Source organism: Ixodes scapularis, unplaced genomic scaffold (genome assembly GCF_016920785.2).
Source record: "Ixodes scapularis isolate PalLabHiFi unplaced genomic scaffold, ASM1692078v2 PGA_scaffold8__174_contigs__length_109621045, whole genome shotgun sequence".
Classification (NCBI taxonomy): domain Eukaryota; kingdom Metazoa; phylum Arthropoda; class Arachnida; order Ixodida; family Ixodidae; genus Ixodes; species Ixodes scapularis.
Genome location: NW_024609883.1, coordinates 82,665,606 through 82,679,268, shown reverse-complemented (window position 1 = coordinate 82,679,268; position 13,663 = coordinate 82,665,606). Strand labels below are relative to the sequence as shown.

Below are 13,663 nucleotides of genomic sequence, written 5' to 3'. Positions count from 1 at the left end.
GGCGCATCCGTACCGAAGGCGCGATCACGCTAAGGCTCAAGTACCACATCAACCTCTCGCAATTACGACGGACGCAGCCCTACGCGGTCCCTCCGGACCCGCGATGTCAGAGATGCAAGGATCCAGAAGCCATTCCCAGGCTCGACCATCTCCTATGGGAATGCCATCCCGATCGAAAAGACCATCAGGTTTTCCTGATGGACCATCAGAGTTTCTTGATGGTGCATCAGACTTTTCTGATGGTCCATCAGGTTTCCTGATGGACCATCAAAGAAGTCTGATGGCCCATCAGCCCACTCCTGATGGACCATCAGCCCATTCCTGACGGACCATCTGACTTTCCTGATGGACCATTAGACTTCTTTGATGGCCCATCAGGCTTCCTGATGGACCATCAAGAGGGTCTGATGGACCATCAAGAAAGTCTGATGGACCATCAGCCCATTCTTGACGCACCATCCGACTGTCCTGATGGACCATCAGATGCGTTTAGATGGTCCGTCAGAAGTTCCTGACGGCGCCTAATGGTCTGTTGGACACTCTTGATGGGCTGTCAGAGGTGGTCTAATGGTCGTCAGAAGTTTTATGTTTCACTTCGGTTCCATCAAAAGCGCCTTATTTCCCGGCCGTCGGGACTTTCTTTGCGCACAATGTTTATCAAAAGTGCTTGATTAATTGTTGCTCGCGGTATTCTGACGGCGCCGTCAGAGGCGTTTAATAACAATTGATATATGGGTCGCGACATATTTGCCAGCATTTGATGAGTCGCGGGCTCGCGAGGTGCTGACACAACTATATGTCACGCGATTTGTCTCTACTCACTGAGTCCCCGATTCACCGGCAACTGTGCGTTCGTCTGCAATCACGCACCGTGGAAACCCGTACTCACGGTAGGGTTCATCGTTTCGCATATGCTTCATCTACGCCTTTCATTACCAACGGAAGGTGGACAGACTTTTCGTCGACACATTAATATTTATAGGTACGACACCCCTCGAGCCCCGCAACCGTTGTGCGCATCGGACGGTCGCGGCGCGCAATTAAGTTCAGCTTCCAAACAGACCGCGCGGCCATTGCTTTGCTTTACTTTGCTCGAAGGTTAAATAGTCGGAGGAATGCGCCACCGCCTCGCTGAATGAGCGGCCCAAAGTCGAGGAGGCTCCGTAACTTTGCACGCTACAAAATAGGCGATTTGAGGCTATTCGCGATAAAAAATCTCGCGTATGATATATGATGGGCCGCAGCCGCGTGGTCAATGGGTTGATGTGATTTTTTTTATTAAGGAAAGGCCTTATATGTCTCGTCGTTCAGACGACCTTAAAAGTTCTTGAGCGGAAACACGTCGAGTCACGAAAGGTGCTAAAACCGGCGACACGAAAGGTAGAAAAACCTGCATTATTCAGTATTCAGCTGCACTAGAACCCTTTTGGACCAGGGCGGTCGTTAACGAAGCAGCTTCGCAGGGGTTTTAGACGGAATTAAAGTTTTCAACACCACCGCCACCATCATAGATATAATAAAAATAAAAAATAAAAACACGAAAAAAAAAAAAAAAACTTTCTTCCTTCTCCCGGGGGAATCGAACCAGCGACCTCTCGTTCCGTATGCCGACGCGCTACCCCTGCGCCACGGGCGGAGGACTGTCGAGGGTCGCGTAAATTATGAGTTAGTCTTTAATGTATCGGCTACTGCCGACGCATCGGCTACTTTTGCGGCGCCAGTTTCTTTACACGCAGTGTTGACACTTGACAGATTTCTCTAAAAAATGTTCTCATTCAAGTTCATACGCAGTGTTCGACACTCGACGATCCGTTAATTTTAATGTATACTTTATATTTTGAAAGACGTTCGCCGCTTATATCCGTTCGAGCAACTGCGTCTTCAAAAGCTTCGAATCCAAATCCAAATCCAGTTGTTTCGTGCGCTTTGTTGCCTCGGCAGCCTCACCCTTCCTCGTGGAGTGTTTTCGAGGTTTTAGATATTTCGGTAGGTTTCACTCGATTTTGCGAGAACGGAGTGAATTAAAAGTGAATATTGTAGACTGCTTAGATGGGGCACCAAGCTAGGCAGATGAATGCATGGGCTAATACTTCAGTTGAGCGTATGGACCGAACTGCCTTGCACGTGACATCATATGGCACCCTACAAGCCGCCATTGCTCCTGTGCCTTAAGTCTGCGCTAATTTACTCGTACTTCACCGTTCCGAGTTTCACACTCCGAGCGCAGCAACTAAACGAAGCATAGCGTACAGTAGCACAACACACCGAAGCTGTCGGCGAGCTGTATGAGCCACTTCCGACCACAGTTTTATGACGAACCCAGCATCTCGCGGATGCCAAAATTATTTTGAAGATAAAATTAATTAAGGGCTCTGTAAAATGGTGAAATAAAAGCCCCCCCCCCCCCCCTCCAAAAAAAAAAAAAAAAGAAAAGAAATGCGCGGCGACGTTAGGAAATTTTTACGAATGTTTTAATATTTGTGAAAGGTTTGAAGACTCGCTTCGACCAGATATGCTGAATGTTACTTTGACCGATCTATTTATTGACCATGCATGCTGTTTAGATTCAAATGAAAGACAGCATTCTTGAACTCGCTTGTCAAAACAAGAAACTCTCAAACTTGTCAGATATCTTGGGTTTCCGTCTTCCAGCGCGAGACGGAACCTGTCGATGTGCTACTCCAATACTGGCACACCACCGTTCAATAAATAGCACATTAATTAGTTTTCAGGCGAGATGCATGGACAAACTTTTTCCGCAAAGTTTTCGCTTTCCAATCAAACTATCTTTATTCGCAGGGCTGTGCATTCTACAAAGGGCAGCGATCGGACTGTCCTCTCATCTCGACAACTTTTCTGTCGCTGCACCATCATAATGCTACTGTTCGATGGGTAATTCGTTTTCAGGTGAGATTCGGGAACAAGCCTTTTCCGTAATGGTCCTGGCTTTGAAATCAAATCATTTTACTCGCTGGGTTAAGCATTCTTCAACTGAAATGAGGCAGCGATCCACTGCACTCCTCGTCTCGGCGACGTTTTTGTCAGCGCGAAGAAATGACTTGCACTTCGAGAAATACTCGGTGCAAAAAGAGCACGCTTGAGTGTCAGTCCTTTGGTGGCGCTTCTGTCCATTTAATGAACAGAGCGCCAAACTCTTGCCCTCCGCAGCACAAACTTAGGCGCACAATCATGGCTGATTCAATGTCAATTCATGCGAGTCATATAATACATGGCTTGCATTGATGTTGCATCAGCTGCCATTGCTTCCTGACCAATTTATTTATTCATGATCACAAATGTACAGTCGGGGACAAAAGTCCCCAGGACGTGCTAGCTGCGGCTGAAACCCATTGCTCTGCCACCTGCCGGCGGGTCGCCTGGTTTCGAGATCACACAAAAGCGCACGCGCGTCCTACTCTGCCTGCAAACAGGTGCGTTTCCTGCTCTTCTGCAGCACAGCACCTAACTAGGAATCGGGCACATGGTATTGCCTCGGAGATAGCGCTGGCGGCTGACGAGCGTCTGCTATACATTCCAAAACTCGAGATACCGCCTGGGGCATTGCGCCGCATTTCGTCGTGTCAGCGCACCTTGCTTTATAACCAGTTCAGCTTATCGCTTAATTGAGCTGCCGTGACTTCTTGCTTTATAGGTGCCATGTCAGTAAGTACTATCTCCGAAGTGGTACCACGCGCCCGATTCCGAGTTAGGCGCCGCGCCGCAGCAGAGCGGGAAAGCGCACACGTTGGCAGGTACAATAGGACGCACGTGCGCCCTTCTGTGATCTCGAAACCAGGCGACCCGCCGGCAGATGGCAGAGCAATGCGTTCCAGTCGCAGCTTGCGTGACCTGGAGACTTTTGTCCCCGACTGTACCTACAAGAAACCCAAGAGGAAATGGCAACTGAACTGGCCAGGCGCAAACAGGCAGCTGAAGCATCTCCAAGTTCACACAAAGCTGCTCCTCCCAGGAACGTCAGCCCTTGTGCCCTCTAACGCAAAGCAGTTTTTGTGGGAATTTTGTCACCAGAATATCATTACCTGTCTATGTAATGTGGTACATCCTATTTTTTCTGGGAGTGTCCAAAAGTTAAATCTTAGCGCTAATTAAATTTTTAGATGCGGTTTATGTCAGGACAAAAGCTGAAAGTGACGATGTTGCAAGGCTCTCAAAAGCAGCGCCAGCCACATATGGCTAGCAGCGACCGAAACGGGCACACAACTGACCAATCCAACTGATGCAGAAAGAGAGCTGGTCGTGCACAAAATGTGAGTGTGGAAAGCAGCTTGGGAATCCCAACATTGCGTAATGTCATGTCGAGTCCTTAACATTTATACTTCCTTGGGATTGTTCTGTTTCACCACTCAGTCAAGGCTTTGAAGTTTACCAAGCCTTCTTTATTTCATAAAGGCCAGTAAAGCAGTCGGGAGTGACAAGGAAGACAAAGAATCAACTGATTCACAAAAAAAAAAAAAAATAGCACAGGGATCCAGTTTGATGCCGGCAACAATGTGTTGTCATGATTTGTTGATGAGGAATGCCATGCTTTCTGCCTACACCCCAATGTGCGTGAGTAATGCTGCTAGGGGGCACACCGGCAGAGCTGCTAGAAACACCTTTCTCTGACTTACCCTGCTCTATCAATAACAGGACTACCTGCGGCTCGGCTGTTGATGCGGGAAGTGCTGTAGGGCCCTACTGCCTAACACGTGAGTCATTTATGGCCTGACCTCTGGGTACTCGTATGTTTACCGTACTAACAGAACCCATGCTTTAGCATTAAAAAGGTAACTTTTTTAATGAACCTGCAGTATATGAAAGAAGTTTGCTGTGCGGTGATAGAGCCGAACGTGTCATATGCAACACATGGCTTATGTCTTGCATAGAGGATATTCATTCATAAAGGGTGGAAACAATAATGCCGAGAAAGAAGGCATAAACGGCAAAGAGCTCTCTACTCTACTGTTGTGGCTGCGCTCTGTTGCTGAGCAGAATGACCGAGGAATGTCCTTCCTACGTCATGACTACGTAGCAAGTTCCCCAATGTTGCTAGATTACCTCCCAAATAGGCTCCACATGCATCCACCAGGTGCACATTGAAAGATTGTTTGATTAGCTTTAAAATTAGTTTGCTTGTGCCCTTCAGCAAACGACTGGTATTTTCGAGGTTATGTTGCAACCTGCAACTCATTAAAGCGATAAAATGAGCGCTGGAATTTGGTTTCTGTACCTCTTTAATGTGAAATTGTTTTTTTTCAGTTGCTGACGAGGACATCCTTGCAAAGAATGAGATCGTGGATCCTAGCATCGGCCTCCAGAAAAGGAAGGAATGGTAAAATAGAAAAACTTTTCACTTTCATTCAGTGTATAATATACATTAAAAGAGTTTAGGATAGTGCAGGTGTGGCCAGAGTGACATGGAGTTAGAGCCGCAGACAAAACTACGAAAGTTTAGAGTCGCTGGAAAAAAGAAAGGGGGAGGGGGCTACTTTTAACAAGAAACAATATGGAGGGAACAGTTATTTCCATAGAGGACAAGTATAATGGGCGATAACAACAAATGACACTATGCATCAGAAGGTCCTTTCCACTGCTAAGCAAAAATTAATACACGATTCACAAGCCAGTCACTGCCCCTGACAACTGTTATGCGTATACGGTTGAAAGTCTTTCTAGAACAATAAAGGAAACAGGGTCACTCGACGCATCTATGTGGCAAAAAGCATTCCAGGTGTATATATGTAGTGTGTTGCCAGGCTGCCAAGACTTGTAGCTATTTCTAAATTCTAGAACCCTTTTCATCTAGGGGACACGTTTTCCACAGAGCCGCGAGCTGAAATTGGACCCGCAAAGAGCCGCGTGCGGCTCGCGAGCCTTGCTTTGGCCACTCCTGAGATAATGTAAGCACAGTAGATTGAATCGATTGCAACAAGAAGTCATTAAAACATTATTGTAGCCAGGCTCTTAATTGTAGTTACAGCCAGTGCCTGGAAAACATTCTGTTGTCATGCTCACCTGATGCAACTAAGGGATTATGTAGGTGTTTCATGCAGATGCCATGAAGCTTTGTAGGCCCATCAGCTTCGCAGACGCCCATGAAGATAGGAATTCATGTGTAGTGCTGTCTTAAATTTAAAGGCCTAAATTTCATTAATGTAATTATTTTAGTGCATTTTCAACGCATCTTGGAGTATACGGTACCACTCTACGTCAACGACTGGTATATGTGAAGCTGTTTCTCGCTTTTGTTTATAACAGATCCATGTCGGGCGAGGTGTGCACGTCAACCAGGAATGCGGGCAACATGCGGAAAGCAGAGTGCGACTCCATGTTTTGCAAGATCACTGCTGCTTCCATAGGGTGAGTGGAAGTGCTTTTGGAAAGGTCGGTGACCGGCACCCTCTCCAACAAGGCAAAGGCAGCGAGGCAAGAGAAGGTGTTTGCCCCGCTCACTCAGCGCAAGGTGCAAGCTCTCTCATTAAGCAAACATTTTTAAAATCGTGATATGAATCTCGCGGAGTCGCGTAAAATATTTCATGCTAAATTCGTATCAACGAAAGCAAAACAAAATTTATATTTTGAAACGCAAGTAATGCATGAATGTGCATTTATTTATGGCAGAAAATATCTTGTATGCAATTTACACGATTCTAACACGCCCCCGATAGTAACACACGGTTATAATCAACCCACGAATGTTGAAAAAATGAATTAATGTCGATTCTACTGCGCAGATAAATGTTGATTCTACTTCGCAGATAAAATAATGACGGCTGAACAACATACACTTTGTGGAAAACATTTTATCAAATGCACATACTCGGAAAGTGCCTACACTATGTGCTGTTGAAGCCCTACATCAAGAACTTGCAAGCAAAAATTCGGTTTCTTTGTCTTTCCAACCAAGCTCGCATGTCACCGTGGACCACACCGAAGACACCACCAACATCACTCGGTTTTTTGTTTTTTGCAACGCAGTTACTTTGTTTTTTAGACGTAACCTTATAGTAAGATCGGTTTTGCTTTTCCAAGGCTGAAACACCATTCCACGAGATCGCAAAAACAAAAAAGCGATTTTGGATTCAGATTGGATTGGATTTGAAACATGTGTTGATGGTGATGGGGCTGGCCACTCTGCACAGTTTTCTTAGCATTTTGTTTAGTTTTGGGTTTTGGGTCCGATTGTAACATGCGTGTAATTTGAGCTCCAGTTTTTGGGTAATGTGCGGCTGATCCCTGGCAGCATCAGGCAATCAGCCGCCCGGAGCCTTGAAAGCTTACAGTCGCCGATCGTGGCCTCCTTGCCACTATCAGTTGTGGAGCACACATTCGTATCAGCCGTCGCAGCGCGTAGAGGAATTCGGAACACCCAAGAATTTTCACGTCGTACACAATGCACTTCGGCCGGGGAATTTGTGAATTTGTTTTATTCCAAAATTCGTACCAGTTAGTATCACCGAGATTTTACTCTAGTAGGTTGTCTGCTAACACCTGGACATGTGATGGGGGTACCCAACCAAGAATGAGTCAATCATAACAGATAATAACCGTAAATAATCACACATTTGTATTTTGAACAGATAATTTTATTTTTCGTTCTAAGCAACAAACTCGAGCAAGTGCTCGAAGAGAAGTCAACGGAGAGCTCGATGCGTCGTGGCCTATCCGGCAAAGCTGGCGTGGCTACGAGCTGTGCCGTTCGGGTGCATAGTGGTGGTGTAGACGTGTTACAGCCTAGCCATTTGAAACACCTGTGGGCTTTACGTGGACCAAAGCGGACTAAGCCGTCTAAGCGCCTATGTGTGAGATAAGTAATGTCAAGGTCATCGCGTTCAGGGCGAGATTACTCCAACAGTTGAGTATCCCTCCAAACAGCGGCGCTGCTCCGATGTGTAGTGCAGCTACATAGCGGTTTTCGCCATGTCGCGACTACGTTCAAGATCCCCAACATTGCTAGATTACCTCCCAACGAAGCTTCAGAGGCCTCCACCAGGTGCACATTGAAAGACTGTTTAATTACCTTTAAATTTAGAGCCAGGCCATGAATGGAAGATCTTTCAAGGAATGTGAAAGATTGTTTTTATATAGAACTGCATTGTTCTTTCTGGTGCTCATGATACTATTTTTTTAATTCTGTGGTGTGTCTAAGCTGTTACCACAGCGAGGGATGATAACCAAGTATAAGCAGTTTCCAACGTACATTGTCTACTTATCTACAGTTGTAGCTCTTATTTCTTACAAGGTCACTAGCCTAGCAGTGAGATTTATAGACATGGGCTACCTGTTTTGTGCTTAAAAGAATCTAACAGAAGCCAGGGTGAGCTGTCTATTGGGAGTGGAACATAAATCAGGATACTGCGGTACTTTTGCTTTCATGGTGATCTCTGAACACTGTAAATACTAAGAAACGTTGAAGGTTTGTTAGGTGCCAGCTGCCACTTAATTGCTTTTATTTGAGACTAATTTACCCTTGGTCTTCTCAAACTATGACCCTCCAGCCTGTATTTATGACGTTCTATATTGTTTTAAGTCTGAGCTCTGCAAAAAATAATTACCCTGGAATTTCAATATTCCAGGCTGCTTTTGACTACACCTGAGGGAGAAAGGTACCGCCAGGCTGAAAGGGCAGCCCGGCACCAGAAGATACGGCGGTACCTGTCAGAAAAGCTGTCCAATCTCAAGAGAAATCACTACAAAGGTATGTGCATCTATACTCTAACTTCCTTAATTAAGTAATATACTATTTTGGGTCTCAAGTTTACAAGCAATTATTTTAAATGATGGTATAGATAAATTATTTAGAGGTTAATATATCTAAATGTTTATGCAAACAACTTTAAAGTAGTCTGTTGATCAGCTGACCACTTGAAAAAGGTTGTGGGTTGCTTGGTCGCTACTGCCATCCCATCAGGCCGTGCTCGCTCACTCTCCAAAAAGTTGCATGGTCACACAATTACAATGAAGCACGTCACTCTTACTGCCCCTTAGTCGTCTCTAGGCCCACTCTGCTGTTTACGTATGTCAATGGTCGTCCTGTGTTTGGACTCATTGCTGATCTCTGAATTGCCCTTGACATGTCCAGGCTCATCCCTTTGCTGCCTGTCCTCCCCCGATGCGTGGTCCCACCACGGACTGCCCATGCTGTTGCAGGTCTGTTATCGGTTGCACCTCATGTTGTAGCCTTTTTACCCTTTTCTTCATATTAATTTAGCTTAATTTATATATTGCCAATACTATTGAAATGGAACAGATGTACTATCGCAGCCAATATGAGCTGAAACGCCACTGCACGTGGCACGCGATGAGAGTTGTCTCTCAGATTGTTCAGCAAACCTTGGTATGCGTTGAGGTAGAAACAAATCACTTCTTGTGCTCGATGCACCACTGTGCCGTTCCGTGTCAATTTTCAGCTCATAGTGGCACAATGAGTGCAAGAAGCAACCTGCCTAAACCTCAGCTAACACAGAGGTTCACTGAAAATCCGACAGGTGGCTCTGATAGTACCACACGCCATGCGTCATGGCGCTTCAACTAATATTGGTCCCAATAGTACTTCCTCAAATGTTTCTGGTTTTTCTGTACCACCTAGCCATTCCGCCCAGCGAAACAATGTATGATTTCATAACTTCATAATAAAAACATCAAAGCAATGCAGCTTGTTTGACTTTATTCTTATTAGTAGCCGCATTCGCCGTACTCAAATGTCGGGCTGGCGATTACCAGTGTGCAGTGGACAATATAATTAAATTCTAATTGGGATATGCACCTCGTCATGCTCCAGGCATGACATAATTAAGTTTCCAGATTATGCATTCACATATTGTTGTGGTTTTTAAGTTGTGGCCAACTCGAACTGTTTCAAATTAGCCATGAAACCACCATAATCAAACCGTAAAAAATAGGCGTCTCAAAATACGACAGGTCATTCGACCATCAGACCAAACCAACAGACCATCAGGCCATCAAACCATCAGGCCATCAAACCATCAGGCCATCAAACCATCAGGCCAACAGACCATCAGGCCAATAGACCATCAAACCATCAGGCCAACAGACCATCAGGCCATCAAACCATCAGACGTCCCAAAATACGACTCCATCAGACCATCAGGATTTTCCTGATGGTCTTTTCGATAGGGATGCTCTAGCCTTGTGCAGAGTGGAAGCCATCGAGACGCTACCCGAGGAAGAAAGACCCTAGAGAATCGTGGATTGGACGCACCCGCAGGGCGAAGCCCAACGCCGGACGAGGATCCTTCAGTCGCTTCTGGACTTCGTAGTCAAGGCAGATCTGGAGGACTCCATATAAAAACACCCCTCATGACCCAGCGCACAGTCATCCCTCATCACCCATAATCACACAAGAGGCTGCCAGATCCGAGGATCACCGCGGCGCGGATAATCTTTCTATTCGTAGTTCTTGGCTATCAATAAACGTTTTCTACCTACCTACCTACCTTTTTCTTTTATCGAAAAGGGCTGCTGGCCGGTTCCATTTTCAGTGTGCGTGCGCATGGCGCGTGATTTGCTCGCTTTCCGAAGCGATGAACGTGCGCGTGCTGGGCCGAGGAGATCTCACGCTGGGTGAGGGACCTGTAAATATTGAAATGGTGTGCGTATATGTGCAGAGGTGTTGTTCACGCCCCCTCGCATCGACAAAGGCGCAGACTGAAGGTAAAATGGCCGAACGGAAGGGACGACGTTCGGAGCACGACCGTCCTCGTCGTGTCAAAGAAGTGCGGACCTCTAGCATTTCTAGAAGACAAGCAAGGCTCCCGTATTTGAATCTAGTCTCCAGCGAAACAATAAAATGCACAAACCCTTTTTTTTACCCATTTTCTTTTTTTGTACTTTTCTATTTCTTAAATTAATAGAACGCATAAATAATGAAATCACACTGGAGAGTTTTTTTATAAGGGTCCTAAAAAGCTAAAAAGAAACTGGTAGGTCTGTCACGTTGAGGTTTACGCTCAATAGAATGCTAAGCCCATGGTAATTCGTCAAATATTACCACGACCGAATTTTTGAGCGAGTCGCATTAGGGGTAGTCTTTACTTCATCTCAAAATCTGTCACGGATAAAATCAGTGGACCCAGAAAACTACCACCTAAAGGAGACTCGATGAAGAGAAAAAAATAAAATGACGGCATGGAGATCTGAGTTGCTGAGACGTTCATACGCTAAATTTAAGAACTGCAAAAGAAAACAAAAAACATCCCTCAAGGGAAGCATTTTTACTTATCTTTTTTTTTTCGCTCGTTTACTGACTGTGCTTCCGGTAAGCCGGAAATATATTCGGACAAATGTTGCAAAACTCGTAGCTTGGTGTCATTACATTGGGAAGCCGATTTTTCGAGCACGATTGCCAATTCACTCCAACTGCCGCGGGGTGGACGCGAAATTGACAATGTTCGAGAAGCGCATTTTCTGAGCGTGTACAACCGCGCACAATTCGTCGTCGCATCTTAATATACGCGTGAAGAAACACATAAAATGATGTCAAATATTTCGTGGCCTAAATGGCGAACAACGATGTTAATCAACAAAAAGCAAAATCAGAAGAAAACAATTGAAACGGAAATTTGAATGTCCTCAAGACTCCACTGTTGTATTGTGTTCGACATTTTTTTATTCGCTAGCGGAGACAAAAAACCTAGTTATCAAGTCTATCAACCGTACCTAGTATGTTTTCACAAGGCGAACATTCTGTTGATGTTTTTTTGTTTTTTCTCTCCAACGCATTATTATAAGTTGATTCCGTTCGTATTTAAACGAGGCAAATTTCAATGTCCCATATACCTTTGGAACGGTAGAACTTGTGACAACTCTCGTTCAGTTTGTAAAAAAAAAAAGAAAAAAAAAAAGAAAAAGAAATAGGGTAATGAATTTTGTTAGATCAAAAAAAAAAGCACCTACTAGTGAAAAAATGAGACATAAAAAAGGAATATGTGCAACTGACAAAAATTGTATCGCTTCAACTGTTTGGGCAAAAACCTGAATCAGGACCATTCTAAGACTAGAATTAATTAAAGTTTCCTTACCAAAACGGTTTTTGTTCTGTAGAGTTAATTAACTTCTGTAGGGAAAGGAAACGGAAATATTAAAATCAGATTTGATACAATATATCTAATATATTCTCCGGCAATCTTCATTTAACAATTCTGCGCCAGCCTTGGGCTAAAATATTCATTCGTGGATTTTGATCTTGCATTGCCCTAAGGTACCATAGAAGGTTTTAAGAGGTAAATTGCTTCGCTTTTGTATCGTTTTAATATTCTCCTACTTTTTTTTTAATTCTCATTTCGGAATCTTTATTGAGAAACTCGCCGGCAGAGAAGTCGTCCCAGTATACATTTTAAGACGCAGTGCGTCCACTTTCACTCAAAGCGTTCTGGTGAGTTAACTGCTGCCACCCACGGAGGGAGATGGGTGAATAGTTAGGCTGTATACATGTGTACACCTGAAACGACGGTCAGTATGACCATTCACGCACTTAGGTTATGCTGAGTACTATGGCACAAACTGTTTGTTTATGTCTTTAATATTTTTAATTCATAAAATGCTTTTATTGACACCCCCGCTACACCCTGCTAGCCCTCCCCCAGAAATCCCAAAAGGGTGTCGGTCAGTAATACGGTCCGCACATTTCCCGCAAAAGCTAGGGGGAAAACTAGACTGGTGTTCGGGTCTCGTGACGTCAATTTCTGTCTTGTGACGTGACGTCACGTAAACTGTACACCAATTCAATTGCCCCCACTAAATTTAGCGGGAAATTCCGTGTCACAGTAGCTGACGTCACGAAACTTGGAATTCAATTAAGTTTCCCCGGTAAATTTAGGGAAGGATTGACGTCCCTTGACCTGATATTGCGTGACCCGTAACCCAATTCTGGTGGTTCCCGTCTCGACCCGGCTCAAAACGACCTTCTTGTTTCACCTTCTCCCATTTCGCCCTGTCCCGAAACAAACTTCCCACTCCGACCATTGTTCGTCATAGTCGGGTACACTTAAACGTACAATCTCTGTCCTCCTTGGTGAACTCACTTCGCCCACTCCCGAAACAAGCACAAAGATTTGGTCACCAGCAGTCACTCTTTACACGCTTTTCTGGTGCTTACGGAGACTGCGTTGCTTCAAACGAGCATAGGAATTATCGCTGCCACCGGCGCAAGATGTCTTGGTTCGTCATCTTACAAAAACAGAAAAGTAAGCAGTGTTTATACTTAGATGAGTATAAGTTTAAGCAGAAGCGTTCGAATGCGGACAGAACTGTGGCGTGGCGGTGCGCCAACCTTAGTTCATCCTGCTGCACCGCATCAATCCTGACGGAAGCTCGTGACGGAGTGCCAACATCATGTTCCAGTCCGTCTTGCGGTTTCACGTTTAAAAAAAATTGCGATGGCTTAGCTCGGCTATGCCAGGATATATGTAACGTGAGCTTCTGCGCACAAAATGAGAGGCACTATCAAGTGGCTGCGGTGCAGAGTCAGAAAAAATTGGGTTGTGGGGATATTTATACAGCGTGTAGTTGGTCAGCCATTTTTTTTTTTAAGTTGCGACGAGTCACTCGCTGTAGAAGACTTGGCTACTGCGCAACGGAGGCGCACAGCTGGGCACGCGGCGGTGCCAGTGCGTCTGCCGCGGCTATGACGTGACTTCTGTGG

At 45.1% G+C, this 13,663-nt stretch overlaps 1 protein-coding gene across 1 annotated transcript; it reads left to right on the top strand.

Annotated features, from left to right (window-relative positions):
- The first annotated feature begins 4,482 nt into the window (after positions 1–4,482).
- Positions 4,483–9,180, top strand: LOC120843166. The gene is made up of 5 exons (XM_040214412.1): positions 4,483–4,569; positions 4,651–4,709; positions 5,260–5,332; positions 8,577–8,698; positions 9,083–9,180. The coding sequence occupies exons 1-5, from the start codon at positions 4,538–4,540 to the stop codon at positions 9,178–9,180; spliced, it is 384 nt and encodes a 127-aa protein (XP_040070346.1). The 5' UTR covers positions 4,483–4,537.
- The last annotated feature ends 4,483 nt before the right edge of the window (positions 9,181–13,663 follow it).